The following is a 24426-nucleotide window of genomic DNA, read 5'->3' on the forward strand; positions in this document are numbered from 1 at the left end:
CTTGCAAGAGCTTGCTGCTGGTAAATAGTGGATTTGTCTGGTTGGTGGTATGGAAGGGGCGGTGATATGGGCGGTGGAAGCACGGTATGGGTGGAAGAGTGGGATGGATGGACGTGTGCTATGGTTGAACTGTGATGAGGTATGCGAGAAGATGGACGTCTGAACGAGGTGTGGTATGGGGAAGTTTGGTTTAAATCTGGGTGTGATCTGAACTGGGTTGTGGTTTGGATCTAGAAGTAAGCTGTGTTGTGGGTTGAGTTTGTTCAGACTTCTTGAGAGTTGGCAAAAAGCAGCTTGCTATTATATAGTAATGTCTATCGGTGAATATCAATAACCACATTGGAGGGTGCCTTCACTATGTGTACCTTTGGTGTGGTCCCTTCTGGTGTGTTCGACCATGATTGGAATGGCCAGAATAGAACACTGGGATAGTTCTATAATTCGGGGTGGAACCCCCGAGAAGATGAACTATGGTTTCCATGAATAACAGAAGTAAATTCCACAGTGAGGAGCATTGAACCATAGTAGCAAGAAAATGGATAAGAAAGGCAGGAAACGTAACTGAGGATCGATTGCACCAAGTAGCTTAGACAATGACTGTCATGATAATGGCTTCTAAAGAATGCTTAAACTACTCTGTCTTCTGGCTGATTCTCCACAAGTCTGGTTTATTGTTATTACCTGATCCCGTTCTGAAATAGTTCTCACAACTGTCAAGTTGCCTTCTTTCTTAGATAGTCTGTTCTGGTTGAGCCTAGAAATTGTGCATATTGATTAGACTGCTGCCTAGAAGCAGTTCAATGTGTGCCAGGACCATCTACTGTCTGACCCCCCCTCGCCGGACACCCGTACCCGCCGGACACTAAAATGCGAAATGCCCCACACAAAAGCTATATACTCAAACACACAGAAGTAATTCAATTCAAATTGTATAATAATAATAAATATATCATCGAAATGATCTAAACTTCCTCATTCCAAATATCTATTTGGCATACGGCTAGCCCGTCCAGAAGATGTGCGAATTGGTGGTGAATCCTCACGTAGAATGTCTGCATTATCGTCCTCAGAGTCCTCCTCGTCAACCTCGTCTTGAACCTCCACAACATCCTCAACAGGCAAATCCTCCTCTTCCTGGGCTAGATTGGCCTCTTCTCCAGCCGCAAGTGCCTCTGAGATAGTCATAAAGCGCTTGTTGGGATTGGGGATCTTCTTGCGCTTCCGGGTCTTCGAGATGGCCTCGTTCTGGGCCTTGAGGGAAGCATTTTGCTGTCGGAGCAAGATAACCTCAGCCTGAAGGTCTTCAAGGTGATTTGCAACCCTCCTCAGCTTGCTGCGTTCGTTATAGCTTCGATCTCGGCCTATAGCAGTGATAAACCCATGGGAAATAGGCTCATACTCCTCATCCTCCTCTAACTCGTCTGCTCCTCGTTTCTGCTTGTCCTCCTGGATTTCCTCATGAGATAAGGCTTTATGGCGATTAATTGGATAGTTGCCACTATGTCTCCATCCTCCTTTTACTACTCTAGGAGTAATTGCTGCTCTGGCTGTAATGAGACACTGTAGAAAGTTGATCTTGTTAACAGGGGCTGAGTCTGTAAGATCTTGCAACTTTTGAAGTTCTTTCCGATAGGCTGCTTTCAATACAGCAAATATGCCGTTATCTAGTGGCTGGAGGCCGTGGGAGGTATGTGCAGGGAGAAAGCAAAGGAAAACGTTATTCAAGTAGCAAGAAGCCATAAACTCTGGCTGTTTTATATCAGCACGTTATCCTCGAGGTTCACTACCTTGAGCTTCACAAGGCTTAACTTACTGAAGTATGGCTATTATGGCCATCTAGGATGAGGAGAATAGCCCGAGATATATCATTCTCACGGAGGATGTTCATCTGAGGAAGAAAAACATCCTCAAGCCACGCCACCGCGATTTCATTGCTTGTCCAGCCGTTTTGACTTGTGATCACACGCCAGGTTGGCACAGACTGCTCCATATCTTCAGAAAACCACTGTTTTTGAAGATCTTTGCCCTTGAAGATGATTCCTGGGTCCAGAAGCTGGCCTGTAGCTGTACAGCTTTCAATAAGGGTAACCCAGCTTCTGTCCTGGCTACTTTTGAGGAATGCCTTCTTTTTTTCAGAAGAACCAAGGACCAGCGAGTTCAGGCCTAGCAAAAGCATCAGTTTAGAGGCTCTGAGATGAGGATTCCATAGAAATTCACCATATCCAGTCATAATGCCACCCTCATCCACATTCACTGTAAGCTGTGGCTCGATCCACCCATATTCCTTCTCGCGAATGTCGAAATACTAGTTGACGGCTTTCGGGGTGAAGGCATCGTATCTGGTGGCTTCCTGGCGAGTGCCTATTTTATGGCGAATTTGAGGATTTCTCTTCTTGAAGCCCTCTATCCATTTGCGGCCGAGAGCCTTCAGATCTCCCTTCTGCTTGAGGAGGGCTGCTACAACGCCACGAACAGCAGAAGCTGATGGAGCATATCCTAGGCTTTCCTGCTTGATGATCCATCTCGATATATTCTCTTCCTCGGTCGTAGAAAGGCGTTGTTGAGGTTGTTTTACCTCTTGGACTGAAGACCCTCCACGCAGCCGATCTGACAGCGTTTGGGGGGGGATTCCGTGTTTCTTGGCTGATTTCCGCAAAGATAAATGGTTATCTATGATATCGAAGAGGGCATCAGCCATATTCTCCTCATTCCAGGCGTGAGAAGGCATCGTGGCTGGCTTGAGGTAGAAGAGTGTTGAAGGAAAAAGATCACAGTTATCAAGACAGGAAGGAACAGACCTTAGCTTCCGATATCACTACAATTGCGTCATAAGGCGTCTGACTACAAATATAATTATATCAATAGATTCGTCATCTAGAGGACTATCTATCTATCAAAATACTATTTAAATAGCTTCAATATTGAGGGAAGTGTATGTGTGTGAGGATATTGATATTTGTATGGCGCTGTCGAAAATTAGGTGTCCGGCGGGTACGGGTGTCCGGCGAGGGGGGGTCAGACAGTAGATTTCCCTTTCTTTCGCTATCTTTCAACTTCTACATCCCCAAGAACATAAGACAATACCTCTCCAATCTTCGACAAGAGATGTTCCTCCTCAGCTGGTCCGTGCATATATCTGCCTCACACTCAAATTGCTACGTTGCTTTCGTGCAAAACCATTGGCTCTAGTCCTCCATCCTTCTCAGCCTCTAAGCCTCTAATCCTCTTTTCTGCATCCTCTCTCTCCAGCTCTCGGCCCGCTGCGCCTCTGGGAAGCTTATTGGACATGGAGACCGTATCGAAGATGTTGCGACTGTGAGTGAAAATCAGGTCGACTTCTTCGAGGTGGCGACCACTGGTCTCGGGAAAGAGGAAGTAGACAGCTATTTCTCGAGCGTCAGATTCATACAATTCATCTGGAATGCATGTGGGTAGCGAGACTCCTTACAAGGCAATGTGAGAAAAAGATTGATGCACGCGTAAACGATAGGGTACCGATATCCAATGGTGGAGAAGCCTACTGGCGTGATTTCTGCCACAACCTGTGACATGCAGTATACGAGATTAGCAGACGATCGGATAGCGCATAACAGGGAACACAAAGTCTGCATACAAAGTTGAATAGCCACGCCGAACCCGTCGAGATAGCAGTGATACTCGAGCGATGGCTGAGAGGTGCGATCTCAGCAGCGTAGAGGAACGTCAATCCTAAGAAGCCTGTAGGGAAGAAGAAGCTGAACATAAAAATGAAGGCAGCCGCCGCAGCAATCGCAGAATTATTATTTGGTTGCGAGGAGCCGCCTGCGATGATGGCCATGCAAATACCCATGCCCGCCGCGGCAAACAGCATTAGCTTTCGCCGGCCGAACCGGTCGACTGTCAAAACGCCGATAGGAGAGCACAGGGTCTGCCAGGTAAAGACGGAGGCAGCAATAATTCTCGCCGTCTTTGCAGGCAGGCCGAGGTCGGTCTCAAAAATCGTTTCTTGGTAGAAGGCTAGGGCGTTGATGCCGCTCATCTGTCAAGAAGGTTTTAGTACATTTTAGCCACGTCCAGGATCCATTGTGAGTTTCAATTTCCAGCTGCCTACCTGTTGGAACATCTGTCCTGCGGCAGCAAGGCAGGTCCTGTGAAGCAATCTCGACTCGCCGTTTCGAAAAATGTCTGTAAACTTGGCCTGGCCCGAAAATGCCAGCGACTCTTCAATCTCCGCAACATTGTCGGCAACATCAGCAGCATCAGGCTCGACACCGTTCAAGGCAGCCAGTGTCTGTCTGGCCTCCTGAACCTTCCCCTTTCTAACCAGCCACCTAGGAGACTCAGGCATGTGAGGCGTAGTAAAAAGTATGATGAGCGACCAAAACCCCGACAGTGCCAGTGGAAATCTCCAAGTGACAGAGCCAGTCGAGTGCGAGATCCCAAACGAGATCCACGCGGCGATCGCCAGCCCACCGCTGATGAAGACGCTCTCCAGAAGCACAACGGCTCCTCGGTGATCAGCTGCTGAGCACTCGGCCTGCCAGTTGGGCGCAGTGGCCGTCAGGTGTCCGAAGCCGAAACCCGAGACCAGCCGCCCGACGATGAGTTGTCCGAGCGAGAAGGACGACGACTGCAGCAGGGCCCCGATGAAATTTACCGCCGCTCCGAACATGATCGTCTTCTTCCTGCCGAGCTTATCGCCAAGCCATATGCAGTCGAGGGCACCAAAAAAACAACCCAGCGTGTAGAGTGCAACGACTGTTCCCTGGAGTCGCGAACTTGCAGCTTGCTCAGCGCCAGTGGTATTCACTGTGTCGATCTCTGGGAATGTGCTTATCCAGGAGGGAAGGCTGAGGAGACCGCCAGCGACTGCGTTGTTGTATCCAAATCTGTGAAATAATTAATATGACGCTCTTGTTAGCAAGAGAAAAATGTTATGGCCTGCGTCAAGAAGCAAGTCTTACAAAAGATACGATGGCATAATGACTGCCCATATCGTCGCTGCTTGTAGGGAGCTACCCCTCAGACCAAAGTACGAAGGCATCCTGCCACCCGTTGTGTATACTCGTGACTGGTTCTGTAGACGGTACTCTGGATACGTGCGCAAGTTGCTGCTGTTTTCGAGACGGAAATCGGAGCAACTCGTCTTAGAGAATCAAAGAGGTAATTTAAGATGACGAGACTTGGACCAAAGACGTGTCGAACTTTTCGAAACACGCTGCTACTTAAGGGCGTAGGCAAGAACAAAGGCATGATCGACGGCGTCGCGTGGTCATCACCCAGAAACGCCACCTTGTCCCCCTCAACGGTCTTCTATAGTTCACAACACAACCACTCGGGGGACAACGCTAGGTGCGTATGAGGAATCATCGGTTTCTACCCCCTCCAGGGATCCCCAAATCTGATGGGGATCATCTTTCACTCCTCCCTCCCCTGCTTTCTCCAACATGTACCAGTAAGTGAGTATAACCCCTGACTATACTTACATCTGTACCCCAGGATCTGCTGTACATAGGACATTGCCTGCAAGGGTTCTAACTCGAAGACTCTACTGTACATAGTATAGGCCACAAGCCTTGAGTATTGTCAGCACCACATTAAATTCCTAAGTGACGCACATCATGAACATCTAATCGAGAAATCGCAGACATTCGTCCTCTCTAAAAACAAGCTGTTACCTCATAGACTGGACACTTGATCAGAACAACCCCACAGGCAACCTTCCCCAGACGCCCCACACCAAACTGTGCCGCTCGTCCCGAGTCCCGTTTGAGAGCCAGTGGTGACCCCACGGGACAAGCATGATGACCTCTGTGCTGGACGGATGTCCGGCCTTTATTTGGGTTACCTGACTCGAAATCTGCGCATCCCTTGTTCCAGGGAAATGTAGCCTTGTACAAGGTATCCATCAATACGACTCTTCGTTCCCAAGCAGTGGCTTCTCCCCTCTCCCCCATTTGGAATAGAAAATGAAACATTGAGCATCGTTTGTGATTCTGCTCCTCCGTGAGTTATCACCAAGTATTGTGGCAACCCGCTTGAAATACGACATAACGAGCGGGTATCCTTGAGGCCGTGGCCGTTCACTTCTGATAGTATCGGCAATACAATTTAGTGCTGGTCAGGGAGAGGAGCAAATCGTCTCGGACTTGGTCGAAATGTTGCAGCCAGCAATACTTTTCCCACTTCGGACTCATATTGGCTGTTCTACCTTTGAGAATAGTAACAGATAGTACTGATAGGCCAATCTTTACCTGTCTTCAAAGTATCCAACACCGCCCATCTGCCTGTCAAACCCAAGAGCAACAGAACTGCTGCTCACATTTTATAATACCCCACTCTGGCACAACTAATAATGCCACAGCAGAATATCTCCACTCTATTCCCGCCGGTGGCGTTCAACGTAGCGTTCGTTAGCGAAAGCTTCATTTTCCTGCTAAGCGGGGCCAAGAGAAAGCTTGATCGTATTCCAAGGAGCATGACCTGGCAGATAGAGCACGAGGTTTGCATTAAGTATATCCAGTGATTAAGATGATGCAGCAGCCCAACGTAGTAAGCTGTAATTTTCACCCTAGACCTAGCAAGGCCAATGTTGAAAGGTCATGCAGACTGATTTGATTCATGATGACATCTTCCCCGCATCCTCAACGGGCACTAATACTGCATACCTGTGATGATAGAAGAATACCGGGTTGTGTTTAATCCGAGTGGCGAGGGGGTGGACGGTCGTAGTTGGGTAGATTTTGTGAAGATGCACCTGTCATTGCAAAAACACAACGATGTTCTAGTGTTATTAGAAGGGAAAGAACAAAAGCGAGCAGGCCGAGATCTTCTCGCCTGTAATTCATACTCCGAGGTCGGCGAAGAACTTCACTGACGAGACGATATATAACGTCATAAGAAAGGCACCTCTACACTCGCGTCTGGTTCTTCTGGCTTCTCATCACCGAAACAGCCCCTGGCCATAATTAGCAGAGGAATAGAGTCATGGCGACCAGAAACGTCGCTTCATGGGTCCACGACCTGAAATACACCCAGCTACCACCAGATGTGGTCCGGGCAGCCGTGCAAAGCTTCTACAACTGGGCTGGATGTGCCATAGGAGGCAGTGATCATGAAGCCGTCAAGATTGCCGTAAGTGCGAGAGACTGTTAGCTTCAACTCTGTTTCCAGCGCCAGGGAAAACTGACGCAGTAAATCGCACACCCTGGACCACAGCACAATGCTCTAAAACCATTCTTTGGCCGTCCGAGTGCCACCCTCCTCGGACGCGAAGGTGACAACCGCACAGACCCGCAGCACGCCGCCCTCCTCAACGGCATCGCCTCCCATGTGCACGACTACGATGATACACACCTTGACACCATCATCCACCCCACGGGCCCCGTCGCCAGCGCACTTCTTGCCGCCGCTGAATGGCGCTCCCGCGAAGGAACCGAGACCATCTCTGGAAAGAATTTCCTCCTAGCTCTCGTCGCGGGGATCGAGGTCGAGTGCAAGCTCGGCCTGGCCGTCTGGCCGCAGCACTACGACGTGGGCTGGCACATCACCTCGACCACTGGCTCTGTCGGCGCCGCGGTGGCGGTGGCCAAGTTGCTGGGCTTGTCGCGCGACAAGATTGCGCATGCGGTCGGCGTGGCGGCCACACAGGTCGTGGGGCTGCGCGAGATGTTTGGCAGCCACACCAAGAGTTTCCATCCTGGGCGGGCGGCGCAGGCGGGCTTGATGGCGGCGCTGCTGGCCAAGGAGGGCTACACGAGTAGTGACACGTCGCTGGAGGCCAAGAGAGGGTGGGCCAACGTCGTGGGCGCGACCAAGGGGGAGGTAGAGATACAGGCGGACCTTAGCAAGTGGCTTGGGAGCGGCGACGTTGGTCTGCCCGCGACGGAAGGCCGGTGGGAGATCCTGCGCAACAGCTTTAAGCCGTTCCCGTGTGGCATCGTCATACACCCTGTCATCGATGCATGTGCGCAGATACATGAGGACATGCAAAAGGAAGGCCTGAAACCGGAAGATATCGAGAGCGTGCATGCCAAGGTCCACTACCTCGTGCTGGAGCTGACAGGCAAGAAAGAGCCCAAGGACGGCTTGCAGGGCAAGTTCAGCGTCTATCATGGAGGTGCCTGCGGCCTGCTCTTTGGAAAGGCCACGCCGAGCCAGTACGAGGATTCTGTTGTCCGCAATGCCGAGGTCATTGGTGTTCGTGACCGTATCCATGCCGAGATCGACGACAGCTTGGGAGCCGATGAGACAAAGGTCGTGGTCACAATGAACGGAGGGCGCACCCTCGAGAAGCACGTCGTCCATGCAGTTGGCAGTATGGAGGTGCCGTTAGACGAGAAGAGGCTGCAAGAGAAGTTCATGGACCAGTGTCAGAGAGTCTTGGGCGAAGCCCAGGCTGGTGTTGCGAGTAAGACGTTGTGGGCTGTTGAGAATGCGGAGTCCATTGCGTCCATCACCAGCTATTTGGCTCCTCGAGAAAGACAGTAGCCCTCACAAGCAATATTTAGAGACCCAAGACTATCAAATCTCTTATCCCATGCTGGAGAGACCTATAATCATCGTCTTCTATTAAATAGTACATTGAAAAATGTCCCGATGCTCTATTGTCTGTCAAGAAGTGGATTGCTATTCTGACAATACAGGGTTACTCCTCGAGTATTATCCAGAAGTTGCCGCACCACAACATGGGAATGCGCACAAATGATAGGTGTAGAAGACAACTTCAAATGAAGTTCACTGATGGCAACTCGGAACTACCCAAACAGCTGGCAGAAAAGCCGGAGTACGGCATTCGAGGCCTACGGAACTGGGATGATATTTATAGTAGGCTCGAAAAAGCCAAGGAACAATTCGATGGCGACAAGTCGCAGTTCGTGAGCGGCGTTAGGAAGGTCTAGCGATATCTCAATGACAGAAGTGATGTTGCGCGACAGGCACTTGAATTCGTCCCAGACATTGAATACACACCACCAGTAAAAGCTGCAGTGGGAGTGCTCCTGGATGTGAGTCTTTTCCAACGTCTTGACGCCCTCGTTCATCCAGAGGCCTAACTTTAGCAGGCTGCGAAGGTCGCATCAGATGTCCGCAGGACGGTCAAATCGAGCTTCGACGAACATGGCCTTGAGAAGACTTTTTCAAAGATCGAGATGTTTCTTGCCACATTCCCAGAAGATGAAAATATCATACTGGCATCTATTAGTCTGGTTGCATGCACGCTCAAGGCTTTGAAGGGTGCGATTGTGTACTTTTTGTCAACCACCTGTGAGCCTACTTGCTCTCAACTCCGTGAACCCTTGATCCCCATACTGACGTTACTTTCTTCAGTAAAGAGGTTCCGTCAGACTTTGCCGGTTGTGGATGATGGCAAAAAATATGAAGAGGAGCTACTTAATAGTATTGTCCAGATCCCGATAAAATGCCAGGAATTAGTAGAGCAAGGTCTTGGCTCGCACATAGAGGGAACGAAGAGGGCAATGGAACTAATACTGCAGGATGAGTATTTTACACCGCAAGTTGAGGACATGGATTATCACTGATTTATCTCCGACTCAGAATTTGGCCGGCTCGAGCTTCTCGAGATTTCTATGGGCAATAGAGTAGAAGTTGTCGTGCAGAAGTCCCACCTCATTATACGACAAGGGACCGAGCTTGCTTTGAAAGTGGATAAACTGGGTGAATCAATTACAAATATGATTGATCTAATCAATGAAATATTTGATCTACTTTCACAGGGAGAAAAGAACCGTGACATGGAGCGGGAAAGGTCTCAAGAGATGAGTTATAAGTTGACTTGTCTTATCCACCAAATATCACGGTCAATGTACTTTTGTCAGGCTAATGGGAATGCTAGTTCACTTCGAAAGATTCAAAGAGGAATTCAAGAACCATCTCGCGGAAGACGAGAGATCTAAAGCCATGAAAGCTGTCACTCCGTCCCCGACCCAGCCGCCGCAACAACTTTCTTGGTATCCCCCTCAGCAATAGGTACCATGGAACCCGCTGCAGCAGTCGTGGATACCTCCCCAGGGATTCATCAACCGCCGGGCCCTTTAATAGCTCAACTACCTATACAATATTATCCGTACCAATCATCACCAGAGCCAACAGTATATTCCAGTGTCTTACTGGAACTCCTCAAGATATCGAGCTTGGATTCGAGCGACATCACAAGCATCCTAGATTCTGAGGACTCCATTGCTCTGCGATACCGCAGCCATGCCAAGAGTATCATCATAGCAAACGAGTTCCGCGCTTGGGCGACGTCTTCCACCTCTTGCGAGTTGCTTATCCAGGGCGATACACGGCACGATGCAATCCAAGCCGGTTCTGCGTTGTCACTTGTGTCTGCAATGCTGATGCAAGGACTTCGCACCAGGCCCAGCTTCGCCTCTGTGGTATTCTTCTGTCGACAGCATCCCGAGTCCGATGATCTGTTCGCCGGCCCGAGTGCCTTGATCCGAAGCTTGACCGCTCAGCTTCTCCGACAGGACTTTGCGAACTTCACCTTTTGCCAGAAGAACGTTGACATGGAAGGGCTGCGCGGGGGGGATGTTGGCGTGCTGTGTCCTTTTTTCGAGTGGTTGGTCAGACAGCTTCCTCAGCAGAAGACAGTGGTCTGCGTAGTCGATGCAGTAGAGACTTATGAGACGGGCGAGTACGAAGATGATCTGCGGACGGTTATGCAATCCTTACTGAGGCTTGCGAGGGATCCTAATCTCTTGGCCACCGTGAAAGTGTTGGTAACAAGTCATGAAAATACGGTGAGCCCTCATGAGATCTTCAACGAGGGCGAAGGTATTCTTTTGATGGAGGGACTTATTTCCAACGGTGATGAGAAGGGCATGATGGACCTTGATGGTGAGCTGTGATCGCAATCCAGGCTGATTTGAGCGCTTTAGTCCTGTACGTGTATTTCATGACTTTACGATCACAATTTCTCTCACTGCTTTTGCCGATGTTGACTCTCTTCGTGACATGACTCTTTGGCTAATTTTTGGACTGCTTTCAATCGATATTGAACCCTTTCCACTTGCCTGTGTGGCCAAGGAAGATTGCAAGCCGAATTATCTGAGCAATGAATCATTGCATAGCCTGCATTCCTAAATGTATCTCCTGCCCTCAAGCGAGGAAGTTACATATGCAACAGCCAAGCCTCAATTGATTTCTTCAGACACTCAATTGATCGATGTGTCGAGACAGGACTCATTGAGACGAGCATCAGTGCCCGTGTACCAAGTCCGGCTCATTCTCTTGACATCAAGCAAAGAGCTGCTTCCGCTCTCTCGAGACCTACATTCTAGGCTCCTCGGTCCGATCGAAAAGAATAATGCTACGATGCTGATCAACCTACAAATCCGGTCAAATCAGGTGAGTAGTCAACGTGGACGCTGACGAATACACAGGAGCATTTCGGTGGAGAAGGTTGTCATGCGGGATTCAAGAACAGGTATGCGTCTTGTTACTACGTAGCAGACACTACACCTGCAGAAAACCCGGCTACGGCTTGAAATGTGCCACCAATGCTTGTCCCGATCGAGCAGGTCATGCAGCCCTAAGCAGGTTGCCTGATGAAGACGAACTACCCTATCTCCGCTTACATTAAGTCAGATGCTCTGAATTCATCATTCCCATTAGGATGGTATAATGGTCTTCTAATGAGTGTGTTGGTATGTGGTATCTTGTTGAACGGCCAGTTCAAAATTCCCTGGCTGGTGAGACAATTGCCTCAAAATCTCCTTCCGAGTCACGAGCATTTGCTGGGATCTTGTCGATGCCCCTCCAGTGTGTGCAGACCCGCACCCTCCGCCGAAGCCCGTAACGCCATAGCATCCAAATGACATAGAAAATGAAAGAAAAACACAAAAACAAATGCAAGATGAGACTTCGTGAGGCCAACCTGCAACCAGGTGGCCCTCCATATGCAATCCAATAGCCCCCTATAATCAGCACCTGATTCCTCATCCCCTAGATATTATGAAAGTTATGCGGCGGTCAGAAGTCCCACGCTCTCCTCTCGTGCCTGAAGTTGATGTGTTTTCCTGAGGTCGCTCCAGCCCTTCCTCCTGCGCAGCTGCCGCCGTAGCCCTTGAATAGGTCTGAGTTCCATCCAAGCCGGTGAAGACGGCGAGATGGTGGAGAGAGCCGGCGCGCGGCTGGCTGACACGCTGAAGGGCGTCGGTGTGGTGATGAGCTTGGCCTCTGCTTCCTTTGCTATCACTGGGACCGGACCAAGGATCTCTGAGACTCCCATGTCCAGAATCCAGGTCTGTCGGAACCATGATCGCAGCCTTTGGAAAAAGGCAGGATTAGGCCCGATGGCTATGAGGCTTGGTCAGCGCTCAGACTTGCAAAGAAGAATCAGTGGGAAACAAGGTATATAATTCAGATGAACTCACTCAGAAACCTTGATCCAAACATATCGGTAATCTCTGAGAGGGGCTTTTGACCTTTGGTGGCTCCCAACACACACTTTCTTCTCCAGATCGATCCCTTTCCGAAGAAAACGAAATGGATAGCCAGGAACTCACAACCTCTTCCTAGCAGGCGGGCAGAGGGCGTTTTCATATGAGTGCATCGCGGATGACGCCATGCCCATGCAAAATCCGTTGATTCGTCTTCTCCCCTACCTCGGACTATCGTCCAAAAGGCGGGGTGAGCGATCTCGGCAGGTGTGTGAGCCGATGCAAAGAGACTGCGATCGAAGGAGGGGTCGCTGCGAATGAGCAAAAGCGCTCACTGCACAAAGTCCACTCTTGGCGTGTAGTGACGTGTTTCCCGAATTGCCTCTTTGGGAAGGTGTTGCAGCCCGTCTGCAACCCTCACTCTCGAGATCTTGTGCTGAACTGGCAGAAACTGGGCATTCTTACTGCGGGCGCTCAAATGCGGGCAGCAGGCACGACATAACCTTTTTCCCGGGAAATGTTGGGGCGTACATAGGGCAGAGAAGGGTGCGGGCGCAGCAGAGGAAATGTGAGGGTAAGGTGAGTTGTGCGTGGATTGTTGGCAGATAGTTTGTTGATCCCCGAACTGGGAGGGGCGGGAAGGGTCCAATTTTTCTCTGCAGTAGCACGAACTTCTTTTTACAGCCTTGTTTGCATTTGGATCAAATTATAGCGATCGTTTGCAGTCATGGCTTTGCCGATGGACTGATCATTGAGCCACGGGAATCATCAAAACAATACTGATCTTCACAATACGAGTGCAACAATCACCGCCCTGAGCCTACAGGCCATTCTCTGGATTTGGCAATAACAACATAGATGACACACATGCAAGTCGGACTCCTGCCGAATGTGATCTTTGTTCAAAGACTGTGACTTTAATACTGGATTGCTTTGCTATTCGGGCTCTTGAAGTGTACTCGATCTATGCTTCTCGTTATCATCACTCGTAATATCAGAGGATGACGACAGCCCCAAAGGCAGGCATCATAGCTTGGCAGACGGGTCTGCGGACCGGATAAAGACAATCTTTCTTGACGAGTAAATACAGAGTCCATTTCGCTCACATCCAGGGTATGTGGTTCCGACGGTTATATCGTCCTTGTGCTTTTCTCAACCTTGTTCCGCCGCCGGCCACCGAGCTTGGCCTCCACAGTTGGAAAGCCCTGATTCCGCAGGACTATCCTAGTGGTCTTGTTACTCTTCGGAACCCGGATGGAGCCTCTCTGCTTGTTCTAAACTCCGTGCTGTAGAGTATGTCGAGGAAGTCACAAAGTTAATTTGCGTGTTTGAGGAAATTATGAAACTGCTAAGATTTTTCTTGTAACAAATTAACGGTTTATGGTGTCCCTTACTGATCGCTCGAGTTCGGCCGACATTGGCCCCGATTGCAAGCCAAGGTAATTAAAACACACAAATCTCAAGGAGAGATAGATAGTGAGTTGAGACCATTGCTGGATTTTGTATATCTTTGATCATATAATATGATGCATTTGTGATTTCACGAACAACCTCTCTTATAGTCCGTAGATGCACTATTGTTGTGCTTCTGGACACAGATATAATTAATATGCCTCAGCAATGTGTCGCGATTGTGGCAGGCAAGGTGATATAAGGCGCTTTGTCTTGATTAAATCAGCATAGTAGTGATCGACTATTCCGTCCAATTTATATTCAAGGCCACAGCTTGCAGCTCTCCTAGCCAGATGATCTCTAGTGACGTCTGTGGTGAGTGATCATACTGGCCAGTGTTGCATATGATTTGTGACATCTTACTTGGATACTCATCACCCTGTTGTCTTCTGGTAATAGCTGCTCTGCTTGTTAGTATTCGTGTCAACTTTGTGATAGCCCGAGGCAGCACGTCAGTTTTGTTCGAGTGACCCGTCTACCTGGTTGGCAATTTCTCTATTCCCTCTCAAGGTAATTCTGAAAATTCCGTCAGGCTGGCGAATTGCTCACCACACATCGTATTTGTAGCTAGCTTCGGGCGATTGACAAAGCACGACAGAGGCGTGACATAGACAGGTCAGACTGGGATCGGTGCCGTTATTAGACTTGAGGATAAGCATAGTCACAACACAGATATTCGTCTAGTGAAATCTACGAGATTCTCGGCTTTAGGTGTTGGTCATCCTGGGGACGGCAGTCGACACGGAGAGCAGCACGGCGCCGGTTTGCAGGCTCCAAGCTCCGAGCCACGAGCCGCTGCGCCGCACCACTGTAAAGAACTATGAGAAGCGTTGAAACTCGTCGGGGACTCGTTGTTGGAAAGAAAATGGACGGAAGAGACCTGAAAATCCGATTCGGGAGCAGTATTGCAAACTGATGAAGTATTGATACTGCGACGACCACTGTTTAAACTAACAAGCAATTACGCCTTCGTCTGCACACACGAAAATGTTTAAGGGCTGACAGATCGCTTTCTGAGTGTCAAAGCCACAAGCTCCTATCATAGTCATATTCACAGAGCGGTGTCTACTATGACCCAAGGAGAAGCTGAAATTGGCCCCGTGTCAGCGGATCCCGAGACGCGCTCGCCCCAACAAGCTTTCCCATGGCACATCGGAATAGATCAAGACACGAGTGAACCCCAAGATCTATGTTTGCTAGGACAATTCACTGCAATTTTCTTTTGGCTTTGCTAGCACTTCTCAATAAGAATGACTCCTGAAAAGTGATGTATTAATTCACTGACCCTCCTGTAAGGTCACTTGGGATGGACCAGATGACACTCTCAATCCGTTCAACTGGCCACAATGGAAAAAATGGGCAGTCACACCCCTCACTTCTCTCGGAAGCACGCTCACTATGATGTCCTCGACGGTAATCGCTCCAGCCCTGACGACCATGTCTCGGGATCTCGACACCAACGAGGCAACAACACAAATGACCTTGTCTATATTCGTGCTTGGCTACGTGTTTGGCCCCCGCCGCTCGCTCCATTGACTGAGATGTTCGGGAGAAAGTCAATCTGGATCCTTTCAGGTTGCTTCTATGTCATCTGGAATACTGTTGCTGGCTTTGCCCAGAGTAACGGTGTAGTGATTGCGAACTGTTTCCTTGCAGGGTTCGGAGCTAGTGCTATACATGCTGTGCTTTTGAGGTAATTCTTCTTCAACAACATATGGAGAGGCTCATAAGTGCATGAAATGGGGTTCAAACCCTGTACTCGCCGACTGTTGGACGAAGAAACAGCGTGGACGCTCTTTGGCCGAGCTGTGGGTTCTATTCTCGGCGGTGTGCTTGTACGTCTCCTATGCCACAAGTAAAATCTCAGAACATGGGGATGCCCTGAAACAAACACAACTACTAAGTGAGCCAATGTTGGAGTGTGCTAATGGGGTAATATGGACTAGACTGGTATTGTTGGATGGCGCTGGAGTTTCTAGTTTTCGTCAATCGCAGATGCCGTTCTCATGTCCTCAGCAGTTTCATATTTCCAGAGACACACGCCGCTTCGATCCTCCATCGAAAAGCCAAGAATCTTCGCAAACAGACAAGCCAGCCATACTACACGGCATACGAGCAGGAATACGAGTCTGTTGAGCATACCCTTGCCCCCAGCTTGGCGCGGCCTAGAAGACTGCTCATAACACAGCCCTTTGTCCAACTCATGTCCGTCTTCCTCACCTACAAATATGGAATTCTTTACATAGTGCAAAGTACTCTGGCGACCATGTTTATCAATCGTTATGACCAGTCCAAAACTATATCCGGGCTACACTATATTGCCATCTGCCTCGGCTGCATGGCAGCATCGCAGGGCGGAGCACGCTTCATGGACCGGCTGTAGCGACATCTTAAGAGTCACAACAACGGCGAGGCTCAACCCGAGTTCCGTGCGCCCTTCATGATGCTCGGGGTGGTTCTCATCCCAATCGGCCTGTTCTGGTACGGCTGGGCTACCGAGGAGCGGGTGGTCTGGCTCGTGCCCGATTTTGGCTTGTCCGTCTTTGCATACGGCATCATCATCTCGACGCAGTCTATGCAGGCCTATCTCGTGGACGCTAACCCGGAGCATGTAGCTAGCGCCACGGCGGCGAGCCAACTGCTCCGGAACATCACGGCGTTCGCCTTCCCGCTATTTGCGTCCAGGATGTATTCTAGTCTTGGATATGGATGGGGTAACAGTCTTCTGACTTTTGTATGGCTCGGCTTGGGGCTACCTGCACCATTCCTATCGTGGAGATACGGTGCTGGATTGCGGGCAATAGGCAAGCAGCAGCGGTAGAAAGCACAGTGGTAAGCTCAATAGAAAGTCATAGCTGTGGAAGAAGCCTGCACTATACACACAATAAAGTCATTGCTTGGTCATTCAGAGGTCGAGACATGGGTGTCCATCAATATGTGGCACAACATCGTCCGTTGCAAGAGGGGCGTGAGCTTCTACCCCTCCTCCCTCACCAAGCGTTGAGCAACATGCAACGAAGCCTGCAAGCCACTTCTTGGTACGAAATCGTAGAAAAAGGTGGTCAGTAAATCATATCACGTGCAGCCGTGAGTGGAAGGTGGAAATCAATATCTTGCCACCGCGCAGGTCGAGCGTGTGAGAGGTGCTAGACGCCGGCAGTCTTCCCTAACTCCGGGCCCTGCTCCCCGAAGTACTCTACCATAAAAATAAGCCGAGGGGTACTTCTGCACCTTTAGATTGCCTGAATAATTCTGGTTATGTTGCCATTGTCCTCATATTCAACCTCTATTAGGTACACATAGGCTTCAGTCAATTATCATCATCAACACCACCACCAGCAATTATGTCGGTCCCGTGGGAGAGACTCATCCGTTTCACTGCCGAGGACGGCCGCGTGCTGCGCGGTGAGCCTATCCTCCCTAGTCCTGATTTCGACCTGGGGACGACAACAGAGGAGACGAAATTACAAGCCAAGATCATCAAAGGGCACGATATTTACGACACCACCGGTAAGACGGTGGTCACTGATGAGGTAGTCACGGTCAAGAAGCTCCTCGGCCCCCTGGCGCAGGCAGACGTGCCTATCCTCCGCTGCGTGGGCCTCAACTACGCCAAACACATCCGCGAGGCCGGCAGGAAGCCCCCTCCTTTCCCTTTCATCTTCTTCAAGCCCAACACGTGCGTGCACGACCACGGCGCCAACATCGTGGTCCCCAAGATCGCCCAGGACGACCAGGCAGACTACGAGGGGGAGCTGTGCTTTGTTCTCGGCAAGGACGCCAAAGATGTCTCCAAGGAGGATGCCCTGTCGTACATTGCGGCTTACACCGCCGGGAACGATGTGTCTTCCCGAAAGCTGCAGCGAGATCCTGCGTTTGCTGGCGTTGTACCTCAGTGGGGGTTCTCAAAGGGCTTTGATACTTTTGCCCCGCTTGGCCCTTGTCTCGTCAGGGCGGACCTGGTAGGAGACCCGAGCAAGTTGGACCTCTCTACGATTGTGAATGGTGAAATCAGGCAGCAAGAGTCTGTTAGTGACTTGTTGTTTGACTGTGCCTACTTGATTTCGTATTTATCGAGTGGGACAACCCTTCAAGCGGGCTCTGTAGTTATGACGGGAACCCCAGGAGGTAAAGTCACCACCCCGAGGATCTTGCATACAACAATCTAGTTGAGAAAGCGCTAATCTTGTTATTTCTCGGTACAGGAGTTGGCATGGGCCAGACACCATCTCAGTGGCTTAAGCCTGGTGACCAGGTTGATGTGAAGATCAGCAAGATTGGCACTCTTCGAAACGGTGTGGAATATGCATGATTAATGGATGTAGGCGCATGATAGTGCTCAAAGTGTTAAAAACTCACAAAGTTATACCAAGGAGACTAGGAATTCCAAATGTAGCAAATGTCAGATTGTCACATGCTCCCTTGCTCCCCGGTTGCTTTAGCCCACGATTGTCATACTGCAGTAATTAGGTATGAATCGGCTTTCAAACAGCCTATAGAGTTGTTCACTGTATATGCAGGACTTACTAACCGGTCTAAGACCTCGGGCTCCTTTGTTACGTTCCGTCACATTTTGACCGAAATATCGTCCATAACAAGCCACTCGAAATGCTTTCAACTCTCACGGGACGCTATCTTGTTCCTATGAATTACGAATACCTTATCATTCAAACGCGATGTTGCTGCCGCCGCTAGGCCGGGGACTTAGGGAAGCACGAGATAGCATCACAGTTCTGGTCGATCTCAGACGAGGAACCCATGATCACTGGCTTTACCTAAAAGAATGAAATATTCACACACCTCGTCATCAGTTCCCACCCTGTTCCCTCCAACATCTCACCCCCTTCCAGCGTCTCGGTGATTGCGAGTGCCGATCCTGCAATTGCGTCTTTCCAAGTCATACAGCGCCGGCAGCCTTGTCTCAAAGCACGCAGCACCAGCCCAGCAACAGCCCAATATGCCGATGGCAACACCTCTCTCGGTGCTAACCTTGCTCTCCAATGGGGATGCAAAGGCGGTGAAGGCAACCAACGGCAGCCTCGTCACGAGCGAGGACGAATCTGACAGCGAGGCTGAGGAACAGCCCAAGTACACGTCCACCTCGTATCCGTCGAATTGTCTGCAATTCTTGCAAAATGTTCCTGAATTGCACACGCGTCAGCATCGTGAGGTGAAACAGGCCAAAGTGAAGCTGGATATCCTCATTGTCGGTGCTGGCCTTGGTGGACTGGCTACGGCTGTAGCCTTGCGCAGGAGAGGTCACGATGTGACGGTTTTTGAGCAGGCTCCGGAACTCATGGAGGTGAGTTTCGTCAAAATCACAATATAAAACTCTTGAAAATTTTATGGCACATAATCTTCCAATCAGAGTATCTGACATTACAATAGGTCGGCGCTGGTATTCAAGTTCCACCAAATTCAGGAATACTCCTAAAACGATGGGGAGTTGCCCAGCGCTTTGCGAAATACGTCGTCCAGCCAGCTAAGATGAATTTCCGGCGCTGGCAAAACGGAGCTTTGATTGGCGTCACAGACACCTCGCCCGAGTTCAGTGCAAAGTATGGGTCGCCTTACTATGTTGTGCACAGAGCTCATCTCCACAATGCTCTGTATCAGCAGGCCAGTGCGCTGGGAGTTAAGACGATGCTGAACAGCAAGGTGGACGAGTACAATCCAGAGACGGCCACCATTATTCTGTCAGATGGGAGTGTCTTCCAGGGCGATCTGGTCGTTGCTGCAGATGGTACGTCGACTTGCTGGTGTCTTTGTTGATATTTTGTACACCTATGGCAGAGTTATTACCGTGGTGATCTCTCATACTGACACTCATGATGCTGCAGGGGTGAAATCGCTCGCACGAGCATTGGTATCTCCTGGAGGAAGAGGGGTGCCGAAGCTCACGGGTTTTGCAGTATATCGCGCAACAGTTGATGTTGACAAGATGAGACCTTTTCCAGAGCTTGCTTGGATTCTGGAGAAGCACAACCTGAATCTCTGGTGAGCTATGAACTCAGCTATCTTATTACGTCCACAATCATCCTAATGATTTTTAGGGTTGGCGAGGACCGCCACGTGATGACCTACTCCATAGCTGGCGGAAAGTCATTCAACATGGTCTTGTCCCACCGCGACAAAGGAGATCCTGCCACCTTCGGTCTGGAGGAGGATATCCTGGGTAATATGAGGAGGGAGTTTGAAGGATGGGATCCACAGTAAGCCAGCCAGTCGCTCTTGATTATTCATACCTGCAAGACCCAAACAAAATGCTAAGCTTGCTTTTATCAGACTCACCAGAATCATTAGCCTGATAGACAAGGCACTGAAGACACCCCTAATGACCGGCTCTGCACTGGACAAATGGGTATCCAACTCCTCCAAGCTCATTATCCTAGGTGACGCAGCCCACGCCATGGTCCCGTATATGTCCCAAGGCGCAGCGATGGCAGTCGAAGACGGCGCCGCCCTCGCTGTGGCCCTGAGCAAGATCACGTCACCCAAGGAGGTCAAATTCGCCTTGAATGTCTTCGAGCAGGAGCGGATCAAGCGGAGCAGCATGATGCAGGAGGCGAGCATGGTAAACTCGATGATCTGGCACTTCAAGGACGGGCCGCTCCAGCAGGCGCGGGATGCGGCCATGCGGCCTGAGGTGGACGGGAGGCATTTCCTCAGCAGTCCGAATCAGTGGAGTGACCCAGTCACGCAGAACTGGGCGTATGGGTATGACGCAGAGAAGGTGATGGAGGAGGCTTGGGACAAGGCGATTCATGATCTGATACTGAAAACGCAGAATTAGAAACGGGATGAGCCATTGACAGTATGATACGGGCCAAAGACCAGACGCAAAGATAACATAGTGGTTTTGGAAACTATAATTTGATTTCTGCTAATTATTGAAATATGGCTTGCCTATGCAGTACTTGTCCAGTGATGCGGAGCACAACTTCACGATGTGTTGATTGTTAACAATTAGCAGAAGAGATCAGACTCTTGATTTCCCTCGGTCATACCACTCCATAGGGACGCCAAGAAGTCGTTCTCCCAACCTAGAGCACCGAGATCAAAGTGGCTGACATCGATTGGTATGGGAGCATACGAGTGAGGCACCCCGTATTGGTTGGCGGGCCTCGGAGTTTCCACCGTAGGCGTGCCCCCTTCACCATTACTCCTGAACGAGCCGTCTGCTTGTTCACCTTTGGAGTTAAATAAGTGTCAGCCTCATTTACACATTTGAACTCTCGAAGCACAGGTATGTATGGGTCAAAATTACTTACCCAGGAGATGCAGACACTGGTTCAACGTTGTCGCAAACTTTGCACACTTTTCCACCATCTTGTTTCCATTGTCAATCAACGGCAAACATGCAAGTGCTGCTGCTAGTATCTCATTCAGGGCCTGGTCTGAGATGCCTGTGGCTTCGTAAGAAGTGGGCGCTTCTGGGCCGCTGACATGGTTACAAAGCATCAATGCGACGATCGTCAGTGTCGCATTGAATGCTGCTCAGGTGTTAGTATCAGGAATTTTTGCTGTCAACCTCTTGTTTGATCATGTGTTGATACTCACTATAGTAAAGGGTAAACCACCACGCCCCAAGTAAGCCCCTCTTTGGCTCGGGAGAGTGCGTGAGCACATTGACAATCCCGATCAACTCGGACGCCGACTGGAAGCAGATGCTCTTGCTGCGCTGCCCAACTTGTCTCAACATCGAGTCCTCTGCATCGTAGCTCTGGCCCCGTTCGATGCTGGAGAGGTATAGATCCAACATCCGGCGGTGCGCAAGGATGCGGACGTTGTGATACCGCAAGGTGAGAACGACTCGGAACCTCTTCTCCGCGCTGAAGCTGTCGTCATTCCTTAGCTCTGCTGGTGTGACAAGACTCGAGAGTGGACCCAGCGCGGCCTGCCATTCGAGCAGCTGATGTTCGATCTGGAGAATGCTGGCGGCGACAGGGAGGACACCGCCGTCCGGATCGCCAATATTGCATTTGTAGAGAATGTCGATTATCGTCCACATTATTTTGTAAAGAGTTCTAGCTGCAATGTCAGCTGCCAGTGTCTAATAATCTCATTCTTCGTTATTCTCACGGGCGAAACTGACATAGTATACACGAAGAAATCAGTACTGAGCATGACATCGTTGACCTTCATAGGGGCAAGAGTCTTGTCGCAGGCTTTTGGCAATGGGGTTCGAACATAAGATTCGGGAATGGCTGGAGGGCGGCCAAAGGTCATGCTGAGTGTTCTGGTAATTTCTGTGTCAATTCGGTTGCCACTTGAAGGGACAGAAATTGTGTGGGAAATTACCTGTCGAGAAGAATGCAGCCATACCAGGTCCTAAGACGCATCTCTTTATCCAACGGGGAATTGTCTTTGCAGAAAGAAGTCGAGTGCAGCCCCAGCTGGAAAGCCGCCTTCACAGCAAGACCATGCACGTTCCAGGTGGTCGTCGATCGATGTGTGCCTTGCAAGTATTGGCTCAAGAGCAGCATTGCCTGGACTGTTGTTGACCATAATAAATAATCAGTCGACGAGGCCTTTTCCTTATTGTCATGAGGTCACTTACCAGTCTCCAAGCTTGCACTATGCAACATGCGATCCAGACATAGTGCCTTGGCACGCATATAGAAGACTTCCGCCCGGGCCGCCCTGTCAGAGGCAGTGATGTTCATGCTGGCAGAAGTCACCGTGGCCATGGTAAGAATGGCATTTAGCAGCCCCAGCCAGGACCGCCTGAACTTTCTGAAGTTATTCCTCTTCACCCGCTCATACTCATCCAAAAAGCTCGGGCCGTGCACAAAAGGGAACAGAGCTCCCGTGTCCACGAAGAAGCGACTGACGAGGGCGTCCATCTCCTCGTCAGGAGGTAGGGCGAGATAGTCGACGGCCCCATCCACACTGCCCGCCTCGCCGTTGATCAGCCGTGTCGTCCGCACGTGGGGCGTGGAGGGCCGAGATACATCGAGAGAGGGCCTGTGGGGGATCTGCCGGTGCGACCTCGCGTCGGGGCCGAGGTGACGAGATGCTGGCCGCGATAAGAGGGCGTACATGGCTCGGCGGATATTGCGAGTGAATGCGATGTTCGATGATGGGCCTGCGGTGAAAGAAGAAGTGCTCAGCCATTGATAGTCTCTTCCCGAGTTTTTCCCCCCACCCTCCTCTTTCCCAAGATCGGCCACCATGAGCTGACACGTACCATAGTAACCAGAGTCCTCTTCCTTTGCGAATTCCATGGATCCCATACCATCGGTAGCATCAGGAAATTCTCCAAAGTCCTCGGAATCCACTTCAGGCACGGTGAGAGCCGACTGATACGTTGACATGCTGGCCCTCCGGTCGTTCATGATGGAGTCGCTAGTCACACTTCCGGTCCGGCTCTGTGTGTCCTTCAGCATGCGCACGTCGCTCTCGAGCTGAGACAGGCGGGTCTCTACGAGCTGAAGAAACCTGGTAGACGTCCAAGCCAAAGGGAATGAGTTAGTCCAGACAGTCCGACGCCGTTGCAAAAGCACACCCACAACCATCACCTGGTGACCACATTCTCCTTCTCCTCCCCCTTTACCGCAGGTATCATCACTTACGCCCTTGGAACTGGAGTTGTCGCCGAGATGGGAGGAGATAAGTAGACGCATTCAATATTCTGTGCCTGACAACTAGAGCATTTCGGCCGGTAGCCATCACACTGTTCTCATAACAATCCGTCAGCTCCCCAGAGTTCATGAAACTGTGTTGATGACAACGACAACAACAGAGGGAGATGAGAAAAAGGAGGGATAGAGACAAAAGAGGAAAAGAAGAAAAAGTTAGATCGCCCCCTTTTCCTTCCTCTTCTGTATCTTCTCCCTCCATTTTCTACCTCTTTTCTTTTCCACAGGCTAGTAGCCAAAAAAGAAAAAATTAAAAATAAATAAATAAAAAATGTGTGGGTGTAATAATTCAAAATTTGCTCTGTGGGCTGAGCCTTACGCGCGACTTCTTGCTCCTGCACGCACCACAAGCGACGGGTATCCTGCGACGCTTCTGCGGCCTACGCGGAGTGTCCTCAGCTGTATCATTAGCAGCAACAGAGGCACCGGCCGGCGTAGGCATGGAGTCGAGATCCAGCGGGCCGCCGCCCGTATCCGTTTCGTCCTCGCCGCTCGTAGGGAGCGACACCCGAATGGAATCGGCCATTGAGAGCTCTCTCTCTCTCTCTCTCTCTCCCTCTCTCTCTGTGTGTGTATTTCTTTCCCCCAAAAATAAAGCTGCAGAGGATAGGAAGGGGAATGGACTGGGAAAGCCTGGTTAGCTAGGCTGATCTTCGCGGATCTAGGAAGTCGATAAGGAAGGGTCTGCCTGCAGAGTTGCTTTGAACGATTGAGTTAGGCAGGTAATTAGGAGAACTAGGTGGGGGGAGAAGAAAAATTCATGCTGCTCATGGCGGCCTTCAAGTGTGTTGAAGCCTCGACGGACTATCTCCCCGCACGTCATTCTGCTTTGCGTGTTGTCTGCTGGTGGTCGGTTGCTGTAGGGGCCGAACCGCCGGGATTACTACCCTATTTCCGAAAAGGGTTGATACATATTATGTGATGTCGTAGTAAGTTCGTGCATGATCACT

At 50.3% G+C, this 24426-nt stretch overlaps 9 protein-coding genes across 9 annotated transcripts; 5 read left to right on the plus strand and 4 right to left on the minus strand.

Annotated features, from left to right (window-relative positions):
* Positions 1 to 1446: 1446 nt before the first annotated feature.
* Positions 1447 to 1849, minus strand: M406DRAFT_234141 (uncharacterized protein; the record flags this gene model as incomplete). Its single annotated transcript, XM_040915971.1, has 2 exons — positions 1447 to 1749; positions 1814 to 1849. Coding segments are annotated over 2 exons (339 nt in total), but the record flags the coding sequence as incomplete, so codon positions are not given.
* A 950-nt stretch (positions 1850 to 2799) lies between these two features.
* On the minus strand, positions 2800 to 5130 carry M406DRAFT_347092 (general substrate transporter; the record flags this gene model as incomplete). The annotated part of the gene is made up of 6 exons (XM_040922252.1): positions 4944 to 5130; positions 4091 to 4868; positions 3614 to 4018; positions 3449 to 3542; positions 3278 to 3383; positions 2800 to 2815 (listed from the first exon to the last, which is right to left on the minus strand). Exons 1-6 carry the CDS (start codon positions 5021 to 5023, stop codon positions 2800 to 2802), a joined length of 1479 nt encoding a protein of 492 aa, XP_040774287.1. The 5' UTR covers positions 5024 to 5130.
* A 1836-nt stretch (positions 5131 to 6966) lies between these two features.
* M406DRAFT_262662 (2-methylcitrate dehydratase PrpD) lies at positions 6967 to 8469 on the plus strand (the record flags this gene model as incomplete). Its single annotated transcript, XM_040917524.1, has 3 exons — positions 6967 to 7113; positions 7198 to 7782; positions 7954 to 8469. The coding sequence occupies 3 exons, from the start codon at positions 6967 to 6969 to the stop codon at positions 8467 to 8469; spliced, it is 1248 nt and encodes a 415-aa protein (XP_040774288.1).
* A 569-nt stretch (positions 8470 to 9038) lies between these two features.
* Positions 9039 to 10850, plus strand: M406DRAFT_261652 (uncharacterized protein; the record flags this gene model as incomplete). Its single annotated transcript, XM_040917457.1, has 2 exons — positions 9039 to 9213; positions 10303 to 10850. Coding segments are annotated over 2 exons (723 nt in total), but the record flags the coding sequence as incomplete, so codon positions are not given.
* Positions 10851 to 11591: 741 nt separating this feature from the next.
* M406DRAFT_323096 (uncharacterized protein) lies at positions 11592 to 12476 on the minus strand. Its single transcript, XM_040919737.1, has 2 exons — positions 12378 to 12476; positions 11592 to 12300 (listed from the first exon to the last, which is right to left on the minus strand). Exons 1-2 carry the CDS (start codon positions 12397 to 12399, stop codon positions 11963 to 11965), a joined length of 360 nt encoding a protein of 119 aa, XP_040774290.1. The 5' UTR covers positions 12400 to 12476; the 3' UTR covers positions 11592 to 11962.
* A 2429-nt stretch (positions 12477 to 14905) lies between these two features.
* M406DRAFT_340931 (MFS general substrate transporter) lies at positions 14906 to 16656 on the plus strand (the record flags this gene model as incomplete). The annotated part of the gene is made up of 6 exons (XM_040921604.1): positions 14906 to 15008; positions 15151 to 15341; positions 15392 to 15517; positions 15567 to 15643; positions 15831 to 16080; positions 16219 to 16656. The coding sequence occupies 6 exons, from the start codon at positions 14906 to 14908 to the stop codon at positions 16654 to 16656; spliced, it is 1185 nt and encodes a 394-aa protein (XP_040774291.1).
* A 453-nt stretch (positions 16657 to 17109) lies between these two features.
* On the plus strand, positions 17110 to 18147 carry M406DRAFT_292971 (uncharacterized protein; the record flags this gene model as incomplete). The annotated part of the gene is made up of 2 exons (XM_040919062.1): positions 17110 to 17963; positions 18014 to 18147. Exons 1-2 carry the CDS (start codon positions 17180 to 17182, stop codon positions 18145 to 18147), a joined length of 918 nt encoding a protein of 305 aa, XP_040774292.1. The 5' UTR covers positions 17110 to 17179.
* A 535-nt stretch (positions 18148 to 18682) lies between these two features.
* M406DRAFT_323097 (FAD/NAD(P)-binding domain-containing protein) lies at positions 18683 to 20728 on the plus strand. Its single transcript, XM_040919738.1, has 5 exons — positions 18683 to 19137; positions 19224 to 19578; positions 19676 to 19832; positions 19889 to 20047; positions 20121 to 20728. The coding sequence occupies exons 1-5, from the start codon at positions 18793 to 18795 to the stop codon at positions 20626 to 20628; spliced, it is 1524 nt and encodes a 507-aa protein (XP_040774293.1). The 5' UTR covers positions 18683 to 18792; the 3' UTR covers positions 20629 to 20728.
* M406DRAFT_103763 (uncharacterized protein) lies at positions 20691 to 24416 on the minus strand. Its single transcript, XM_040915079.1, has 8 exons — positions 23796 to 24416; positions 23411 to 23511; positions 22396 to 23276; positions 22137 to 22329; positions 21931 to 22074; positions 21396 to 21862; positions 21107 to 21328; positions 20691 to 21025 (listed from the first exon to the last, which is right to left on the minus strand). The coding sequence occupies exons 1-8, from the start codon at positions 24000 to 24002 to the stop codon at positions 20802 to 20804; spliced, it is 2439 nt and encodes an 812-aa protein (XP_040775011.1). The 5' UTR covers positions 24003 to 24416; the 3' UTR covers positions 20691 to 20801.
* Between the last annotated feature and the right edge of the window lie 10 nt (positions 24417 to 24426).

This window comes from Cryphonectria parasitica, assembly GCF_011745365.1.
Source record: "Cryphonectria parasitica EP155 unplaced genomic scaffold M406scaffold_6, whole genome shotgun sequence".
Classification (NCBI taxonomy): domain Eukaryota; kingdom Fungi; phylum Ascomycota; class Sordariomycetes; order Diaporthales; family Cryphonectriaceae; genus Cryphonectria; species Cryphonectria parasitica.